The sequence below is a fragment of the Actinia tenebrosa genome, unplaced genomic scaffold (assembly GCF_029948245.1).
Source record: "Actinia tenebrosa isolate PJP-AT-01 unplaced genomic scaffold, QUT_ActTen_1.0 PGA_scaffold14__42_contigs__length_11649687, whole genome shotgun sequence".
Classification (NCBI taxonomy): Eukaryota; Metazoa; Cnidaria; class Anthozoa; order Actiniaria; family Actiniidae; genus Actinia; species Actinia tenebrosa.
In genome coordinates, this window is record NW_028292574.1 from 11,450,073 (window position 1) to 11,469,678 (window position 19,606).

The window sequence follows — 19,606 nt, forward strand, 5'->3', positions numbered from 1 at the left end:
ACACTAGGTACCTTATGGTAAATTTAAAAGGGCCATATAAAAAGTAATAAAATATAATAAGATATTAAATTGGGATACATATATATCTGGAAAATTATGATCAAAATATTTCAACCGTAGTTAGAAAAAACATTTGACTCGGCAATAAAAAACATTTTTATTGAGAAATTACATGTAAACCTCAAAGCAAAATAATTTAACTATTTCCAGTGACTGTAAGAAAACAAAAGAAAAATATTTACAAAAAATAAAAAATTTGAATTTTTCCATAGGGGTCATATTGCTAGAGTTATAAGTGTACTGGCGGTATATAGTACCTAAGTGTGGATTGGGAGGAATGGGGTGCGAGTAATTGTGAATGTAAAGTCCCCCCTATTACAGGATGTGCGAAGCATCCCAGCCGCCTCTTTCACGAACCACGTTGCCTAACATCAAGGTGAGATTCGACTTGCAATTTATGCCTTCCTAAAACCATCTAAATCAATTCTCATTTATACCAACTACATACCGTATAGCGTCATGTTTATTTCTTCTTTTTATTCGTAGATTATATGAGTAAAATATTTCGTATTTTTACCCACAAATAACTTTTTTGTAAGACAGAGACAATCACTCGTAATGATCAAGTTCTAAGAGAACGTATTCCAGCTTTTTTATTTCTTTATTGATTATAGTTAGTTTATTAACTACCCCTTTTTCTGTAGTTATAAGATATTGCTAGAATGAGGATGCTGTTAGTATCTACCAACCGTCCTGTTCTTGGTGTGGTTTAACCGTGTTCCCCTGTTCTAGAACACCGGCTTATTTCTAACCTCCTTCAATAGTACACGTGAAAAAATGTTTTAACAACTTGTTTAAACTCGGCCATTATTTGTCAATACTATCAGTTTGTCTTATCTTTGCTAAATATGAAACTAGATACTACTCTGTACATGCTTGCTCAGTCCAATCCCAGTAGAATTAGTTTTTTTGTGGGTGTTCTGAGTCTTCGTGTTCTGATCTTTGTTGTTGGTCGATATATCTTTTGAATGAAACAGGTTGTGATCATTTTCATTTATTACATTATTCTTTTGATATCTCATTGTAATGCTGTTGTTCCAGTAATTAAACCCTTAAATGTAGTGTTTCCTTGAAGACAATGTGGCTAATTACATCACCTAGATAAATATCCCCCTAGATAAATATCCCATAGCTATTTTATTAAATAAGGAAGCAGTTATATTGACTGTGGTATTTGTGAAAGAAGGTTGTGAATTATCAATTTCTTCCAATTAATATATGAAGTACAAGTTATACAGATGTTTGTGGTATTTTGTGATGCTCAAATGAAGTCAGTAACCAAAGCACAAACTTGCAACAAATCACTGCAAAGTCAGACACTTGACACAGCATATCTTAATGATCATCAGGATTTATTAGTTAAGTTATTGAAATTTCATGAAGAGATAATAAGAAGAACTCTATTTTCTAAAGTTTTGCATACTTATTTGCAATTATGTATTTGATATTATAACCATTATTAGGGGTGCGCAGTAGTTAGATATCCAATTTTAACAGCTATGGGTCCAAAGGGCTTGTTCATTGTATCACATACCCAACAAAAAAATTGACATTAATGTTATGCATTGCTATTGTAAGTTTTATATGGAATTAATTATTTTTTTGTACCTAAAGCCTTCAACATGAGCGAAGATTTTGGAGGTGGAGCCTCTGGTGCTTCAAAGCACTACCCGTCTCAAGCTTCTGCTCTACGCAAAGGTGGTCATGTATTAATTAAAGATCGCCCCTGCAAGATTGTAGAAATGTCCACCTCAAAAACTGGAAAGCATGGACACGCCAAGGTTAGCAAACTAATCTCAAAAGCTTTTTGGAATATCTTTACTTAGCTTTGGTCTGACTGTGAAAATTGTTGCTGCATAAGAAAAGCAAACTGGAACAAAGTTGATATTACTGGTTTTCCAACCAACATGTTTTGGCATGAGACAATATGGCTTTCCTATGAGGATTTTCAAGCCATGTGAAATCTATTCTTTATTCAATTTAATTCATGTGCCAGTATTATCCTGGGAATTAAACATTCATATTCTCTCTTTTTAGGTACACTTGGTAGCAATTGACATTTTCACCAACAAAAAATTTGAAGATATTTGCCCTTCGACCCACAACATGAATGTGCCACATGTAAAACGTGAGGATTTCCAAGTAAGTATTACCCACATTTGTTACCCAATTATTGGTTAATCAAGTAACAGTGTTTTTGTGCAACTGTCATGAATACTGACTTGTTTAAATTGACTTCTGCATTTTTTTGTCTTTTGAGACATTGCTAATTTGTGATAAATGCCATATTTACTTTCAGTTTATGGGCATAGATGAAGATGGATTTCTGAGTCTGTTGGGTCAAGATGGAAGCCAAAAGGATGATGTACAAGTTAAAGAACAAGATTTAATTAATGAAATAAAAGACAAAGAAGCAAAGGGCGAAGAATTTATGGTAACTGTTTTACAAGCCATGGATGAAGAGAAGGCCTGTGGTACAAAGAACATGGCCAGCAAGTAGTGTAATACAGTTAGGTTTATTGTAGTTGAAGCAACATTATCCACCCCTAACGTTTGCTAAGCCTACCCACAAATAATGGGTATAAATACACTTGCCTGGAAATTATATTCATCAAGTTGGCTAAAATGTCTTATGCAATAAATTGTTTACTGTTAGTCTTGGAATTTTTGTTTTGTCTTCATTTGTATGTATCATATGTTAACTATGTGCATACTTGATTGGTTGAGAAGTAGGCTGTATCAGTGAATGGTGCTGTTTACTTGCAAAACCAGCTTTACATAGTAGAGTGCTCACACTAAATCCGTGAAACAAATACTAATTTTTAGCACTAAATAGTGATAATTAAACAATAGAAAACAAAGGATTCTGTATGAAATAGTCGTAATTAGTACTATTTAATGTTAACGGTTTTAGTGCGTGCACTCTAGTGTACTAAACCCAACATTGAATGTCCATATAGGTAGAACAGCTATTTCTTTTCTCTGACCTAGATGATAACTAAGGAAACTATCGCATCCAAATTCCATCAATATATTGAACAGTCACATTCTTGTACAGTGCAAGCTTTGAGCTAGTTTTAAGTTTTGCATGGCAAATGTTTTTGTTTGCAATGTCTGTTATTAATATGATTTTTTTTTTTTCAAACAAGTGGCAGAAATATTTTATGACGATACATTGTGGTGGCAAGTTTCACAATTTTAATGAAATAAAACAGCTTTTACTATGCTCTGTTCAGTAATATGAATGCCTAGCTCTCTTGCTGTGTGCTGTATTATTGTCAAACAAAGCATAGAAAGAGTTCTGTTTCTTAAATAATTTTGCACCACATTACCTGCACTCTTATTGGCTCAAAACAACTGACCAAAACCTGCTGAAAACATAAAAAAGATGTTTCTTGAAATATAATAAAACAAATCTAGCCTGCATAGTGACCCTCCATTCCTTTTGGACTGCCACAAGCAAAAAAAATCAAATCACCAGTACCCATGATTCACGTTTGGCCACTAGACTTTTCATTTCTGATTCAAGAAACTTTTGTTATACTTGTATTAAAACTAAAAACAATTTTTGTGTGCATAATACTTAATGCTTGCCCCTTTCCCCGCCCCCTCCTTCCCCCACCCCCTCCCCCTCCCCCTCCCTCCAACAAAAAATTATCTATAGAAACGGAATTTGGGATGCCTGTTATTTCGACCCTCCCTTCCCCTCTAAGGATACCACAAATGTTTCCCATCATGCTTCACGGACCGAACATTGTTTATTAAGTCAGCGGTAGCAGAGCAGGCTCAGTTACACAGAGTGTCATTCTTTTTTTGCCTTCGTGTTCAAGAACATCGCAATTTTTTATTTCTTTCAAGCGTTAAAATATTTTCATGCAAGAGAAAAATGAGTCAGAAAACGACTGTAGTTCTAGTAGTGTTGATCTTGGGGTTAGTTTATAGCAGTTTATCTTCAAATTCCAAAGAAGATCCTTACGAAATCCTGGGCGTAAGTCGATTTTCTTCTCAACAACAAATAAAGAAAGCATACAAAAAACTGGCCCGTAACTGGTAAGTAAAACACGAAATTATCACAGTGTAGGACAGAGAAAACCTCAGGCCTCTGGGCCATGTATTTTCTTTAAACATTAGCCTAAAAAAAGTATTTATAGTACGCAGTCATCTAATGTGTTCTGCGTTATGTGTTAATAATGGCCATAATGTGGGATTTTCAAGTCATACAACTTTGTTGATCAAATGTTTCAACACACAAATGGTATGATCTGCTGCCCATGACATCAAACCAAGCCACTGCTGTGAGCCATGATGTAAAGTAGAAGATCCCAAAAATAATTAAGTTAGCAACCCAAACAAGCCATTCTATAACTAAATCCATATAAAATAGAAGAGTGATAGTGTAACCTAACAAAGCAGCAATTTCCCTACTCTGTATATGGTTTGCACCCTAGTATAGATTACCTTAGAGAAATATGATTCACCATTATAAAGCAATTATCCCAGTGCATTTACTTAACTTTAGATGCAGTGCATTATAGGATACCTAACAAAATGAAAAAAAGCCATCCATGTTTTTAACACTTAATAGCCAGTGGCTACTTATTTAGTATTATGGGATGTGCAAACCATATGAAAGATGTTTTAAACATTTACCATGCTGTTTAATCTAGGTGTGTATCAACTAATTCCTTTACTGAATCTCACTTCAACAGGCATCCTGATAAGAATGACAATCCTGAAGCTCAAGAAAAATTCATCAAAATAAATGAAGCCTATGAGGTACTTCTTATTCGCATCTCAACACTATGACAATATGCTTATTACATGTAATAAGTAATTGCATGTTGGATGTTATTAATAAGTAAAAACGCCATTCACTGATACATACAGTATAGTGATACTAACTTCTTGATTTATTTTACTTGGTTTACAGATTCTATCAAACCCAGAAAAACGAAAAGAATATGATGATTATGGCCATTTTGGTCCAAATGCACAGCAATATACCAGGAGAGAACCATTCTTTGATACACATGGTGGATTTAGCTTTTTTTTTAATGATGGTCCTTCTTCCCATACACGAAATGACTTTATCTCAAATCAAGTGTATCAGTCACACATTTTACCAAACAGTTATCAGAAGCCATATGTCATTGAAATCATCTCAAACTGGTGTTTGCCTTGTGAGTGTCATGAGTTGGTAGATTGTTTTTATCTCAACTTCAAAGATATATATATATATATATGTATATATATGAAGTGAGTGTATATTGAAACTCACTTATTTTGAAAATCACTTAACTTCCTGTCTTAGGTATGCAGATTGAAGATACATGGGACAGAGCATCAAATGATCTCAAGAACTTGGGTGTAGGGTCTGGTGTTATAAATATCAACAGAAATCCAAGATTGGTAGATCATTTGGGTGTTGATCATGTGCCACAGATCATTGGCGTCATCAATGGACAAGTTTACTTTTTCAAAAAAAGAATATCAGTTAGGGAGTTAAAGGAGTTTGTGGTTGAGCTGTTTCCATTGGATCTTATTCAGAGGGTTTGTATCAGCTACTGCTGCATGCTGACTAGTACTTATGGTAAAGTGTTAGTAAGTGGTCAATCAACCACATCTTGAGAACTTGCTGTTACATTATATATGCTTGCTGGCTAAGGTTTTGAGAAAATATGTGGCCCAGAGGCCTGAGGTTTTCTCTGTTCTACACTGTGATATTTTCATGTTTTACTTTCCAGTTACTAGCCAGTTTTTTGTAATCTTCATGAGTACATGCTGTTACATTATTCTGTTACGTGCAGGTTGATCACAATATATAACTAGTCCTTCTTGTTTCTTATGAGCAGAGCTATAGCATTTTAATATGTGATTTCTGGTTATTCATTGCTGCTACTTTTCCTTTATTCTTCAGGTAACCACTAAAAACCTTGACTCCTTTTTGAATGTTGATGACAATAGACCAAAGGTTCTACTATTTAGTCCAAAGGCTGTGCCATCATTGCTCTATCATGTTGTAGGCTTTGCCAATCAAAAGAGACTAAGCTTTGGCTTTGTTAGTACCTCAAACACTGATGGTGAAAAGCTAAGAAGAAAATTCAAGGCTCTTCCAAATGAGCCATCAGTGATGATCTTTAAAGAAGAAAAATCTGTACCTGAAGTTGTTGTTGAGGTAAGCATCATGAACTAGCTATCTAAAACAATGGCAAATACCGCTGCATTTTATGACTGAAGACTCATTTGCACAGGCTTAGCCTTGCTTAATTGACAGCAAATTGTTTGCAAAAGTCAATGGTAATGTAAAGAATATCTTGCAGCGGCTTGAACAATACCAATGATTTGAAATTCCACAGACTTTTAATCATCATGGTATCTGTGACTAGCTGACTTATGAATGAGGCTAAACCTGTGTAAATGGTCTTTGAAAATGGTGGTCATAGTGCATCAGATGCGAAACTGATATATTAACAACATAAATTTTTCCTGTCCAGGGGTCAGAACTAAAGAGTGGAAAACTCCGGGAGATTGTGGAGAGTAACAAGTATTTAATACTTCCAAGGCTGTCTTCCCAAAACGTTTTTCAGGATTTATGTCCTGAAGAAAGATTCAGATCACAAAGAAAGTGAGTTGAAGAACTGCACAGTAGTACAGTATGTACTACTGTAGAAGAACATATGTGTGCCACAATACTTTGGGGTTACATTGTTTGTTTTATTCTCCTTTTTTCCGTAGACTTTGTGTCATCTTGTTCACAAAAAAAGGAAAAAATGAAGAAGAAAAGATGAAACTTAGGACATTAGCAAAAGAGATCCCTTTCCCAAGTGAACGTGTTCATTTTGTGTACATGTATGAGGATATTCAGACTCTAGTGGTTGAAGCCATGAAAGATGGTGCTGCCGCTATTAACACTAATAATGGTACAGTCTTAAAGGTAATATCTTAAATAGTGAATGTCTGGCATTGACGAGAAGAAAAAACCTCTATACCCAGCTTAAAAATACACTATTATTTTGGTATGTTGTAGCTGGCCATCCTATGGAATGCTGGCAATAATGAGATTCGTTATACCTGGTTACCAGGAGGGTGGCATGTAACTAAGGAACCTACCATTGATCCAGCTGTACAACTAAAGGACATGCTTCACAGTATCATTTCTGGCTCTGGAAAAATGAGATTTAAGAGCAGAGTCCCTGCATTCTATGATGAAGAAATACCGGTGAGTAGCCTGACTGGTACTGGGTTACCTTGCATGTCATACTGCAAGGAACCCATAAAAGGTAGGAAAATGGTGAAAAAATGTCTTAGATTGACGAAAGTTAAAATAATTTTTGAACTTCAAGTAAACTGAGTGAAAGTTTTTTCCAGATGTTTTCGGTTATCACACATTTTTTCCTCATAAAAAGGCTCATGGATAGTTACCACCCCCTCCCTTCCTCACCAACCCCCTCCTTACCACCACCACCTTATAAGGGCCCCCCCCCCCCTCCCGTCACCACCCCTGGATCTGTCCCTGACTGCAAATAAGGGGTGTCATTAACGATGTGATCAGCCTTAATCTTTTTATTTCCTGCATTCTCTTAGGGACCTCTTTTCAGAATCATGAATAAAGTTAAGAACTTCTCAAAATATGTTCTTGGTTTAGCTACTAGGTACGTATTACTCTTGTTTTATGTTATACTGCATAACAACTTAAAGATATGCTATTATCTCTGTTTAAGGAAAGAAAACATGTCTATCATAACCATGATTGTCGCGTTGTTTTTCATTGGCGCTGTTGGTATATTCCTACCTCAAGGAAGGTAAGTATCAATGATGGAACTGGTTTTTTTTTTTTTTTTTGTATTAATTTTGTCACTCTTTTACTCGTGTACATTTCTCACAATTAGAGATTATATGTCGTTAAGTATTCCAACTCGTCAAAAGAAGCTCTAAAATAAAGCAAAAACTGTTCTCAATTTAACGTCTATCTGAAACAATTAAAACTTCAGACAACAAAGAAAACATCTTTATAGGACTGCTTTTCGTTTTGGACCCGGAAGTCGTCTTTTTATACGAGTAACGTCACACTTAAAAGCTCTATTATGTATTGTATTTGATAGCGATCTCGACAAGCGCAACCCAAAGAGCACGAACAAGCAAAAGACAAAAAGCCAAGGACCTGCATTAGGTTACGTACAACTAAACAGATCAACAGAAAAAGAACTATTGAAGAATGCTCCACATGGCCAGTTAACAGTCACGTTACTGTTGGATAGCGTGACACCTGAAGAAACAGCGTCTTCTCCTCTCATGCATGCTTATAATGACGTCATATCTTGCTATAAGAGGTCAGTTAAATAGTAATTTAAATCGCTAGTCATGTTACGCAATGCCTGACGAAGTTGTTTTTCGTTTCAGGTATCAAAATGCCAGGCTGTTCTTTAGGTTTGCATGGTTATCGATACCAGAAAACCTACAATGGTGTACTGAGGTCATGGGTGTGGACAAGTTTGGTCAGATCAACCCAGGGACCGTGCTAGTCTTGAATGGATATAGAAAAACTGTTTCCGTCTTCAAACCAACCGATTTGGCAAAAAACGAGTACTTCAATAATCTAGAAGGAGACATGATGGGGTTCGAAGACAGTGACGAAAGTGAGACAGAAACTCAAAGTGATTCACTCCAAGGATATGAAAGAATGAGACGGAAAGCGTTGAGTTTGTCGTTGCGAAGAGAGTTACCATCATGGATAGAAAAGCTTACCGAGGGACTCATAAAGAAACAAAAACTAGATGAATGGCCAGTAATGGACGAATAAAGAAAAAAACACTTTTAAAACATTTAAAAAATTATACATAACAGTGAATCCCATAATAACTCTATTTAAGCCGTTTCCGTCTGGAGCAAACAGGAATGGTGTCTTAAATATTGATATTCTTGTTATAGGTTTCATTTGAAACCATGTTATCTTCTACTCGGTTGCGCCTTGCGTTTACACGGTTGCATATGTAGTGAAGCCGTGATGTTTTTATTCCCGCAACTTAACCTTGCTCAGTGACGCGTATTGACTTTCTTTGTAGTTTTGGTCATACTAACCTTTCCCTAGTCCTGATCTACAAAAACAATAATAGCACCATAAATAACGACAAACAGACCCATGTACCATGTTTGTCTCGTGGTGATGAAGCAGACACCGTAGGTGTAGGGAACTGACACATCTTATCAAAATCGCAGTTATTACTGATTGGTTCATAACACGAGAGAAAAGTTTGAAAGCTGCACAAGCTACCATTACCACAGCAAGGCAGAACTGCTGGCCTTTCATTTATCAACAATTGAACCATGTGATTTGGCTTCTTTTCACACTTGTACAACACAAATGCCATATTAGCAGACATTGGAACATTCCTAGAAATGCGGAACGTACGATCTCTTTGTTCTGCAAAATTGTTGGCTTTTAGTTGGACAGAGTCATTATACATGCCGAGAATAGACTGCAAGGCTGTCATAGTTCCGATGTGAGTAAACCTGAAAATACCATACGGATAAGATTGGTTTTGGGTTACAAAAGCTTTGAGCGAGTGTGTGATATCAGCAAGAAGAGGGCAGTTGGTTCTGTAGCTTATCTCATTGCCGTAAGAATGACGGTAATATTGGTTGATATCGTCGTAATATGCTAGCACTTCAAGGTCATCTTTAGTGAATACAGAGCACCAGTCTCTGTTCTCCTGGTTCATAGTGGCAAAGGCACACAACCAGAATAGCTTCTGCACGGATTCAGCCGATAACTCGATTTTTCCTTTTAGTTGCAATCTCCCCTCGATATTCTTGATGACTGTTTTCATGGGATCACTGAGTCCAAACTTTTGCCACTCTTCAAGTCCATTGCCATCTTTTATTTCCCGCTTGTACCTGGAACATGTGTCGTAGTATCTTAGGACCTTGTCTTTGTCTTTAAGACCCGAGAAGATGATACCAATGGGTTGATATTTGTTTAGACCAAGAGTTCCTTTCCCTTCAAACAAACCATAACCAAATGTCGAAGCACTCTTCGCCGTTCGCGGGGTACCAGACGTTACAAATGTATAAAATTTGTTCCAATATTTCTGGACGAAAAGTCGAGGATATTTTTTCTTGAATCGTTTTGCTAGTTCATATATCTCTTGGTTTCCAGCATCAGACTGTTCGCAGTTTCCAGCTATGTCATACTCGTGAGACAGATTCCAAGGTAAAGTGAGGTTGTTGTACTTGTAAGGCTTGGACTCATGTAGCTGGTTTATCTTCTTTAATAAATCAACAATAGCTAATGTATAATCCGTGCACGGATAACGCGATCCATGGCGAAGCACCATGTTTAGTTGGACGGCCGTGCAGCCAGAAGGTTCAGAAACGTTATTCAAATCACCTGGGTGATAAGGAGTTTTGCTGCTGTACGATAACTCTGGCTCAGTGTTGGCCACGTGAAACACTAAAACAGTTATCAGGAACAACACTTTGGTAGATATTGGCAACATGTTTCTTGTTCTTGTTGAAGCTACAACGTACCCGATGACTGCTCTCTGTTCTTGTCAGTGGTGTAGTCATGACAACATACCCACGTAGTTCAAACCGGATATTACTCTACATCATGATTCTGATGGGATGTGACAGATCTCTACACCTACGAAGGTGTCTGCTTCATCACATACAAGCATGGTACATGGGTCTGTGTGTTGTTAAATAAAATAGTCCTTTTATTGTTGCAGATTGTGGGTATTTGACACACATGGCCTTGATGATATATGAGTGAATATTTTAGATCGACGACACGTTGACGGTTTTTACCTCCGCCCAAAGATGACGTTCGTTTTTGGAATAAAATGATTTTATTTGTTGCCGGGAGAGGAATCGTGGCAGAAAACGAACAACTGTCATGTAAATATCTATACAACTGATGCCGCAATAAGTCGTAGCGGAAGTAGAATAAGTTACCAACATGAAACTTAGTATTTGGTAATGTTTGCGTAATAGTACATAATATTATAAGATACCCAAGTCGTGTTTCTATGCGGGGTTACCATCAGAGCGTTCTTTTTCCTGTCTTAGGTTTTCCTGTCTCTCGATCCAGTTTCGTCTAACGTCGATTTTACTTTTGTCTCTCTTCTTTGGAGTCAATCTTATATGTATAAATGCTGGTTGTAATCGTGAATCTAGGAATTTTGGTATTGTTACATCTTGTACAACAATAACATAATCTCCTAGAAGAGAAAACAAACGACACATGAAACACATACAATGCATGTCATATTTTTATCTACTGTATCCATATTCATACCTGGTTTGCACAGCTTATCATCAGCACTCTTCTCGTCTCGTTTGATTTCTTTTGATTTTTTAAATTTTGGATCAGACTTTTCAACAATATCTGCCAAAGCTTCTTTCTTTTTCTTGCTACCACCTTCACTTATCATTGGAGTGTTAGATAGCAAGTTCGGGTTGATTACTGACCCTCCTTTTTTCCATCTATAACCAAAAAAGTGTTAGCAACTGAAAGATTAAAATAGACCTCTTTATCTTGGGAATAACGTTTTTCCATTTCACACCATTGAAGTTTCACTCACTAAAGTATCATTTCTTTATTTAGCAGTTGCACATTAGACTAAGACACATGACAATGGATTAATCAAGCAAAAAATCTAATTTCCAAGAGAAAGACACGTGGTCTATGCCCAATGTAAAAAGGTCAATTGTAACAAGCTAGGGTGTAGCAAAGATTTGAACATTCTGATGCATTCAAGGACAATGAATATAACATTAAACATACTTCATGAGCTAGGGTGTAGCAAAGGTTTGAACATTCTGATGCATACAAGGTTAATGAATATAACATTAAACATACTTCATGAGGCTCGCTCTTCTTGTTGACTGCTCTGGTCTAATTTCAACTTCGTGTAAGCTGGTAAACGACTTTGTACCAGTAGGTAGTGCTGGAAGGTACAGATTCTCAAAGATTGCTCTTCCCTGTGTTGTCCTCACAGTTGATGGAGGACTGGGTAATGGTTGCTCTGATAAGACAAAAATATCAGAACAATTACTACTCTTCACTCAGATACATATGTGTATGTGTATATTCTGGGAATATTTACCTATGTCTCCAATTCCTTTATCAATGCTGGTGTTAATAGTAGTGCTGGCCTGAGACCCTACAGTCTGTCTATTCAATAAGTCATGATGACTTTCTGTGGCTGATCCTTCTTTATCCCCATTGTCTGATCCATTGTCTAATGGTATCTAACAAATAAACCAAATAAATTCTTTATGAAAACCACACAGTCTTCATAGTACTTACATTAATAACATAGTTACCTGTACATCTAGAGTACTTTCAGAGGGTGAAGTGGTCTGGAGAGGTCTGGTTGACATCACACTTGATGGAGCATTTAATCCTCCATACAACATGTTATCAGCTGACATGTCCCCTAGTGACTCAGTCAGATAGTAAGGCTCCACATCAAACCCACTACAATTAACAACAATATAATAATGTCACCTATTGAGATAATGTCCCATGGTCCCATCAGGGAAAAGTTACTACTATCTATAGCAGATGGATCAATTGCTATTAGTGGGAACCAATAAATCTACAGATGAAAAGATTGTGTTTATTTTACATAGACTTACAATGGAGTGGGAAGTCTTTCATCTGCATCAGATGATTTGGCTGAGGATTTCTTGCCATATATTCTTGTCCAACCAGTCACTTGAAGAAGCCTTCCATCCTCTAAACAACAACCATTAATATTGCTATTAATACACATAAAGTTTTGTCTAGCTTGTTTATATAATAGTAGTTCTTGGTTTACCTGGTACACGCTCCCCATCCAGTGAAACACATTCCACTTCAAAACCAAATGGTCTTCCTTGCATAACATCTTGCTGAGGTTTCCCCACAACACGTATTGCAACTGCCTCCGCTGATAAAAGATAGATAGTTCTGGTTATTAGATGTAAGTTTGATGTGGAGTAATATTCAATCATAACAAGCTAACCTGCAGGTCTTCCTCCTGTCCACAGGCCTTCAAATGACAAGCCAGATGCATGAATTATAGAACCCTCTCCATGTGCTTCACCACCCCACCACTGACCCTAAAATGAAAATAAAACATTCACTTACACCTCTACTGCATGTCTGTGATTATTATTCAAGTGAAAAATAATTTCTCTTACAGCATAAATTGTTCCATCTTCATACTTCATAACTCCATGACCTTGACGTAAATCATTCACCCAGTCTCCTTCATAAACCTCTCCATTACTAGGTAACATAAGAAAGTGAAACAAATAAGTTCATTCTTTCAATAAGCTGCGAGATTACAGTCTATATGAGCCCTGACTGTACCTTTCGCATCTATTGGCTTATGACTTTTGGGGGAACGTATTTTGCATTACAAAATATTATGGGGCAATTAATTGATGGGTCTTCCTGTGGTATTGTTGTGTGCTAAAACAAGTGGTTTCAGGTAAAAATCAAATACGGCAGTGCATATATAATTTTAACATACAATACCTATAGGTGTGATTGCCTTGTCCATGTTTCTTATTGCTATGGAATGAACCTTCATAAACAGATCCATCTTTACCATACAACTTTCCTTTACCTATAAATATGAAACCAAACAAGGCACTTGAATATCAATCAATGCTATCTCTGGTGCAGTAGATAAGGGTTTCGAAGTACCTTCTTTCTGATTATTCATCCACTCTCCTTCATATCTTGATCCATTACCACATTTCATGATACCATGTCCCATCATTTCTCCTCTAACAAACTGCCCTGTATATTCATTCTTAGATGAAGCCCATCGTCGAAATCCATGGCCTTGAATCTCTCCATCTTGAAACTGGCCTTCGTAAAAACTACCATCTGCCATTAACAACTTACCATGACCTGAAGTGATATAAAAAGCATTCATTCTTCCAGTTGTTCTTTTTTATCTTTTTGCTAGTATAAAAACACATACCGTGTTTCTTTCCCTTGCTCCATTCTCCTTCATACCTAAAAAATTTGTTGGGATAATTATAAACACCAAACCCTGAGAAAATATAAAGAAAAGAAAAGAAAATGGTAAGAAGTCTTAAGTTTAGCATTAAAAAATTTCATTCCCTTCCCTCTTACCGTCTCTAAGTTGTTTTCTAGTTTCCCCAACGTAATTGCCAGCCCCTTTAGAGGTAGTAGTATTTAATACTGTGGCCATAATGATAATTTACGAGAAAGAGGATGAAGATGAGGATAGGACAACCAAACTGTCGTCCGCCATGTTTATGTTGAAGAGTGGTTGCCAAGCGGTAAGATCTACTAAGGGGGGAGGGCTAAGGAAAAACTAAGAATGTTATTTGATAACGATATTATTTCTAGCTAAACTCTAAAACATCTTCTTTGACATTTAAACCCTGATGAGGATTAAATAAAGAAACCAATGGGTGTCAGAAAGAGCAAGATATTGAAGTAAATGTCTAAATCGTTAAATGTCTTCCCTAGCTTCCCCTCCCTTAAAGAAAAAAAACCAATTTGCTCAGCGGTGCCTCGCGCAAAAATGGAAACAAAATGGCGGATGGTGTAAACTACATTAGTGTTGTTTAGCAGTTAAACTATAAATATATTAAGACAGAAGAATGGAAACAGGCCTCAGTGAAGTTATTGTTGGATCCTGCTTAAGTATGTGTCCTGCTGCAGAACGTAACGCCAGACAAAGACAGGGAAGACTACATGTTTTTGAGATGCCCTCAGATCAATATCCAAATCACCCCATAAAAGAATTCTGTAGATCAGCAGCAGGAAAGCAAATCCATCATTCTGAACTAAGGCCTGCTCATGTTTTGTTAACTACAATGGAATATCTATTGAATGAGATAGTGGACAGGAAAGATCAACCATGGACTACTGTTTATCACTATGTATTTGATCGTATAAGAGCAGTCAGACAGGATATGGTAATCCAGAGAATAGAAGATGAATCAGCCGTAGAGATTCTTGAGAAAGCTGCACGTTTTCATATATATGCAGGATTCCATCTTTGTGAAACTTCGATAGAGCATTTTGATCCACGTATTAATGATAATCACATACAGGAATGCTTAAAGAGGCTATTGGTTCTATACAAGGATTTACATCCTCACTCTCTAAACAGAGCTGAATTTGAGGCATATTATTTATTGCATAATCTAGGTTCACATGAAGCTATGGAGCATTCTCTCAGATTACCACAACACATCAAGTGCCAGCCCAACTTTAAGGCAGCATGGAATATTAGTTTGATGAAACTAGTTGGTAACTTTGTGAGGTTATTTAGATTGGTCAGAAGCTTGCCCTTCCTGGCTAGCTGTCTGGTCCAGAAACACTTTCCATCCATCTACAGTACATCAATAGCTGTTTTGAATACTGCATACAGTGACCCAAAATGTCAATTTCCAGTCAAGGACCTCTCTAGTATACTTTTGTTTAATAACGAACAAGAAGCACAAATGTTTCTTGTCTGTTTTGGAATTGAAGTTAGCAATGGGTACATAAAGTTTTCAAAGAAGTCTTACACTATTCCAGAAAAACTTCCTGCAAGAGTTAAATGTAGGATTAAAGGTGATAAAATGACTGATCCAGTGAAGAAAATTCTGCAACATGACTGCTCTCCTGTTCAAGTTAATCAGATGAACTATTCTCCAAGTAATGATCAAGAAAGAGAATCACAACAAAACGAGAAACAAATAGAAGAAACAAAAAAAAAGCCAGGATCGGGAAGAGGCAGAGGAAGAGGATTGAATGTCAACCCAAAGAATAAACCAGTAGGTAGAGGAAGAAGTAGAGGAAGAATTACATGAAGTTTAGCTTATGCTACAAAATGGAATAAAATTAATACTATAAATATTAGCATGAGAAGTGAATATATGAAAAAATATTTATTTCTGATCAAATTATTACTACGGTTTTCCATATTCTGCGAACTGGCTTACAAGCTGCATGCTAAATTTTGTTTTTTTTTTTGCTGCTGTCTGCAATCAAAATTAATCAGTTGGTACATGTACCTTTTCTGTCCGCCCGATCCATTTAGTAGACGTCCAGTCCATTCCATCCATGCATGCTTCCTAATTTTCCAAAATATAAAAATTCTCAAAATTTAGAAATTGGAAGCATTAATAAGATTTTAAAAATTGGGGGTGTTTTTTCCATACATTAAGATTATCCATACTCTTTCAAAAGCTGAAAATTCGAAAAAACAATTTTTCGCAATCCAAGATCTGGTTGACCCACGTTCCGCCCAGTCTATCCCTCAGTTTGCTGGATTCCTGATGTTCTTAAAATTCAAGTTTAGACTTTTAGCATCTTTTCCTATATGCCTGGGCGATTTTGAAAAATTATGAAATGACTTGGAATATGCTTATTACCCGCAAAATCACGAAATTAAAGAGACGCGAAAACTGTGTAGCCGGTGTGTAGTTGGTGGGTTTCTGTTGTGCGCGCTCTATTTTGCTGATTATCTAACCTCATTTGACATATTAATATTCACTAAACATACAGAATAGAGCATTGATAACATTCGGTTAGGGGGCTATTTATGAAATTTAATACAGCACTTTGATTAGATCTCGAGCCAGCAACATCGATCGATCCTTCCAGGAGAATTGTTTCAATTAATCTGAAAGTCACCTCGATGTAGTGTACAAAGAACAAAAAGCGTAACTAGAATTCCAGTCATCGGTTCTGAAAACTGGTGTTTTTTCCAGGGGGTACCCATATCGCTGTGACACCGCAACTGAGTACAATTTCTATAGATAGAGGTATACGTGGAGCTGTTTCTGGTAATTCCTCTAGAATGTATAGTACAAAATGTACTACTGGTTTATACTGGATCTGTTATCACTGTATGTGCCGGCATGCGTTTGTCATCTCTGAGTAGACGTCTGTTTTAATCTAGTGGCTATATCTACAATACATTAATTGAGTGAGTGACCTTTTTTTAGTCTTAGAGTAGAATTACTTTAAAGATTAGCAACTTGAAACATATGGCTATTGTAAATCAAACTTCTACCTTGTCACTGACTGCTCGTAACGTCTAGGACATTACAGCTATAAAAATGTGTGGAAAACGTATTCTTCTCTTGGTTTTTATGGTAGTCCTTACCCCAGCAGCAAAATATATTGAGGACAAAAACGATCAATCAATGATTACACAAACGTCTTCAAGATTTTGTTCTTTATTAAGCTCAAACTGTCACCACTTGTTTTCCCGACGAAGAGGGTTTGAAGTCGGCCATATTCAGTTTATTCATTTCAAAGGAAAACAGTATGAAATTGTGACGCGAAGCCTTCGACCGTTAATGTTCGAAATTCCTGGTTTTCTTTCTAACACGGAATGTGATCATATCGTGAAACTTGCCGTACAAAAAGGTTTGGAAACGAGCAAGACCTTAGCAGAGTATTCTAGACCAGTAACTCCTGCAATTATGGATCTTATAATATCAAGATATAAGCGGATTGGTAGACGCTTTGCAAATCACTTGGGTTCAGTGAAGAAAATGAGGGAATTCATCAACCAGGCAGAAGGTCTTTACCCCCGCAAAGCAGACGCGGAGAAAATATTCAAAATGTTTGATGTGAACAAAGATAGCAATATTACAGAAGACGAACTTTTCTTGGCCCCAGACAACGTTATCCAAAGTCTATATAACTGTCTGGAGGAATACAAATCAAATCCTATATATGCCCCACGTTACAGTACCAACACGTGGCTTACTATGTCAGGCAAGTCCTTGGACAACATTCTCCGAGAATTACAAGAAAAGATCGAAAAAGTCACTAATTTACCTAAGCACATAGTAGAGGGCAGTGAGGACTTACAGGTAAGTTGAATTAGTTAACCGTATTTGACCTTTAAAGAGAATACTTTTAAGTCAAATTAAACGAGATGACGTCACATTCTACTGACTAAAATAACTTGGCGGGATTCAATGCGATGAACAAACAAAAAACTCAATCGAGGCAACTGCGGAAACGAGTCCTGATCACTTTTTTCTTTGCAGTTTCGATGGAATGCTCTCTATGTTTGACAAATGCACCGATGCATAGAGAAGGTGCAATACCAAAGGGACCGTTCATTTTTTATCAGGGAGGGGGGGCCGGTGGAAATCTGGGGGGGGGGCATGTAAAAAAATCCGGCTTATAGAGGGGGGCCACATGTAGAAGAATCAATGTCAAAAGGGGGACCATTCAGGTATAGAACATGTGGGGAAGCCCAGCAGATGTCAACAGCAATATAGAGGGGGGGGCTAGTTTTTCTTGTATGGCCTCTTGCTGGAATTCCACCGCCCCCCCTCCCCCTCCCTGATAAAAAATGAACGGTCCCAAAGTTGTGCTCAGAATTTCTCACGTCAGTAACTATGACGTCACTGAAAATTATATATTGTTTTACAGATTGTTCACTATTCAGTGGATGGCCATTTTCATGGTCACTATGATTCAACAGAAGATGGAATAGGTCGAAATCTACCGTGCTGTAAACAACAAGGAGTAGATCCAAAGAGCTGCCATCTTTGTCGGTAAGATCAGTAGCTTCTGCTCTAGCATGATGTCTTACCGCAGTCACGGCTGATAACTAGATATTTAATTCATTAACCTTCTTTTTTACAGTCAGTCTAGCTGTTTACCGAGTGTTGACGGCGAACATTTCCCCTGTGGGGTAGATTCGTCCATATACACCAATTTCGAAAATCGTTGTCGCACCAAGAGCCTCAAAGCCAAGGCTCCAGAGAACGTCGGTACTTTTAATTATAATTGATTTATTCATGTTTCATGCAAGTGGCTATAGCTCTCCATCTGAAGCAGCCTTGCTTGGATGAGCAATTTGTGAAGTCAATAAATGAAAATGCACCATGAATAAACTAATTACAGCTAAAAGTACCGACATTCTCTGCGGTCTTGGCTTGTTGATTGAGGGCTTTTGGTGCGACAAGGATTTCTGAAGTAGGTGTATATCTTACGATCACCTAGTAAAATGGTCATTTCCATAGTACTGTATAAGCTGATCAATAATAATTTTCTTTTTAGATATATTACTATTTTATTTTACCTTAATGACGTTACTCGTGGAGGAGAAACTGTTTTTCCTGCTGCTGGCGCCAAGAACGTCTATCTAAACCAATCATCGAATCTTAGTCTACATTGTCATAACGCGAACATCGTTATGAAACCTAAAAAAGGCACTGCAATTATGTGGTACAATCACCATCTTGACCCTAAAACTGGTCTCCTTGGTAACCTAGATGTTTATTCACTTCATGGAGGCTGCGATGTACTGGAAGGCAGCAAATGGATTGCTAACAGATGGATAAATATTCCTAAAGACCACCCTCCCCTCCCCTGAGAGAGAATTGTTATAGGTATACGAAAGACAAAGGATGTGACCCTGTATTAACAAATCCGATTAACTAAACTCGTATTAAAAAAGAAGGCATACCTTTTAATCATAAGAAAATTTATCTCCCTACCCCTCCCCCCAAGATTGACTTTTTACCTACAAACAGGAACTTGTTTAAA

At 37.0% G+C, this 19,606-nt stretch overlaps 6 protein-coding genes across 7 annotated transcripts; 4 read left to right on the forward strand and 2 right to left on the reverse strand.

Moving 5' to 3' along the window:
- Window positions 1-333: 333 nt before the first annotated feature.
- Window positions 334-2,724, forward strand: LOC116291404 (eukaryotic translation initiation factor 5A-1). The gene is made up of 4 exons (XM_031698573.1): window positions 334-436; window positions 1,675-1,841; window positions 2,098-2,202; window positions 2,360-2,724. The coding sequence occupies exons 2-4, from the start codon at window positions 1,683-1,685 to the stop codon at window positions 2,558-2,560; spliced, it is 465 nt and encodes a 154-aa protein (XP_031554433.1). The 5' UTR covers window positions 334-436; window positions 1,675-1,682; the 3' UTR covers window positions 2,561-2,724.
- A 1,125-nt stretch (window positions 2,725-3,849) lies between these two features.
- LOC116291375 (dnaJ homolog subfamily C member 16) lies at window positions 3,850-8,968 on the forward strand. 2 transcript variants are annotated; one of them, XM_031698545.2, is made up of 12 exons: window positions 3,851-4,110; window positions 4,770-4,836; window positions 4,991-5,240; window positions 5,372-5,610; window positions 5,978-6,235; window positions 6,555-6,685; window positions 6,796-6,994; window positions 7,088-7,279; window positions 7,645-7,712; window positions 7,782-7,862; window positions 8,163-8,390; window positions 8,461-8,968. In XM_031698545.2, the coding sequence occupies exons 1-12, from the start codon at window positions 3,947-3,949 to the stop codon at window positions 8,858-8,860; spliced, it is 2,277 nt and encodes a 758-aa protein (XP_031554405.1). In that variant the 5' UTR covers window positions 3,851-3,946; the 3' UTR covers window positions 8,861-8,968. The 2 variants fall into 2 exon arrangements, with proteins under 2 accessions (XP_031554404.1, XP_031554405.1); XM_031698544.2 differs by having other exon boundaries at window positions 3,850-4,110; window positions 7,645-7,862.
- LOC116291378 (multiple inositol polyphosphate phosphatase 1-like) lies at window positions 7,609-10,767 on the reverse strand. The gene has a single exon (XM_031698547.2). It carries the CDS (start codon window positions 10,554-10,556, stop codon window positions 9,156-9,158), a length of 1,401 nt encoding a protein of 466 aa, XP_031554407.1. The 5' UTR covers window positions 10,557-10,767; the 3' UTR covers window positions 7,609-9,155.
- A 121-nt stretch (window positions 10,768-10,888) lies between these two features.
- LOC116291377 (MORN repeat-containing protein 1) lies at window positions 10,889-14,414 on the reverse strand. The gene is made up of 13 exons (XM_031698546.2): window positions 14,198-14,414; window positions 14,043-14,114; window positions 13,760-13,969; window positions 13,589-13,679; window positions 13,249-13,336; window positions 13,071-13,167; window positions 12,885-12,995; window positions 12,703-12,802; window positions 12,388-12,541; window positions 12,168-12,312; window positions 11,921-12,086; window positions 11,357-11,544; window positions 10,889-11,279 (listed from the first exon to the last, which is right to left on the reverse strand). The coding sequence occupies exons 1-13, from the start codon at window positions 14,274-14,276 to the stop codon at window positions 11,086-11,088; spliced, it is 1,695 nt and encodes a 564-aa protein (XP_031554406.1). The 5' UTR covers window positions 14,277-14,414; the 3' UTR covers window positions 10,889-11,085.
- A 175-nt stretch (window positions 14,415-14,589) lies between these two features.
- On the forward strand, window positions 14,590-15,943 carry LOC116291381 (germinal-center associated nuclear protein-like). Its single transcript, XM_031698550.2, has one exon. It carries the CDS (start codon window positions 14,695-14,697, stop codon window positions 15,892-15,894), a length of 1,200 nt encoding a protein of 399 aa, XP_031554410.1. The 5' UTR covers window positions 14,590-14,694; the 3' UTR covers window positions 15,895-15,943.
- An 88-nt stretch (window positions 15,944-16,031) lies between these two features.
- Window positions 16,032-19,435, forward strand: LOC116291380 (transmembrane prolyl 4-hydroxylase). Its single transcript, XM_031698549.2, has 3 exons — window positions 16,032-17,913; window positions 18,485-18,609; window positions 19,118-19,435. The coding sequence occupies exons 1-3, from the start codon at window positions 17,149-17,151 to the stop codon at window positions 19,431-19,433; spliced, it is 1,206 nt and encodes a 401-aa protein (XP_031554409.1). The 5' UTR covers window positions 16,032-17,148; the 3' UTR covers window positions 19,434-19,435.
- Window positions 19,436-19,606: the final 171 nt, after the last annotated feature.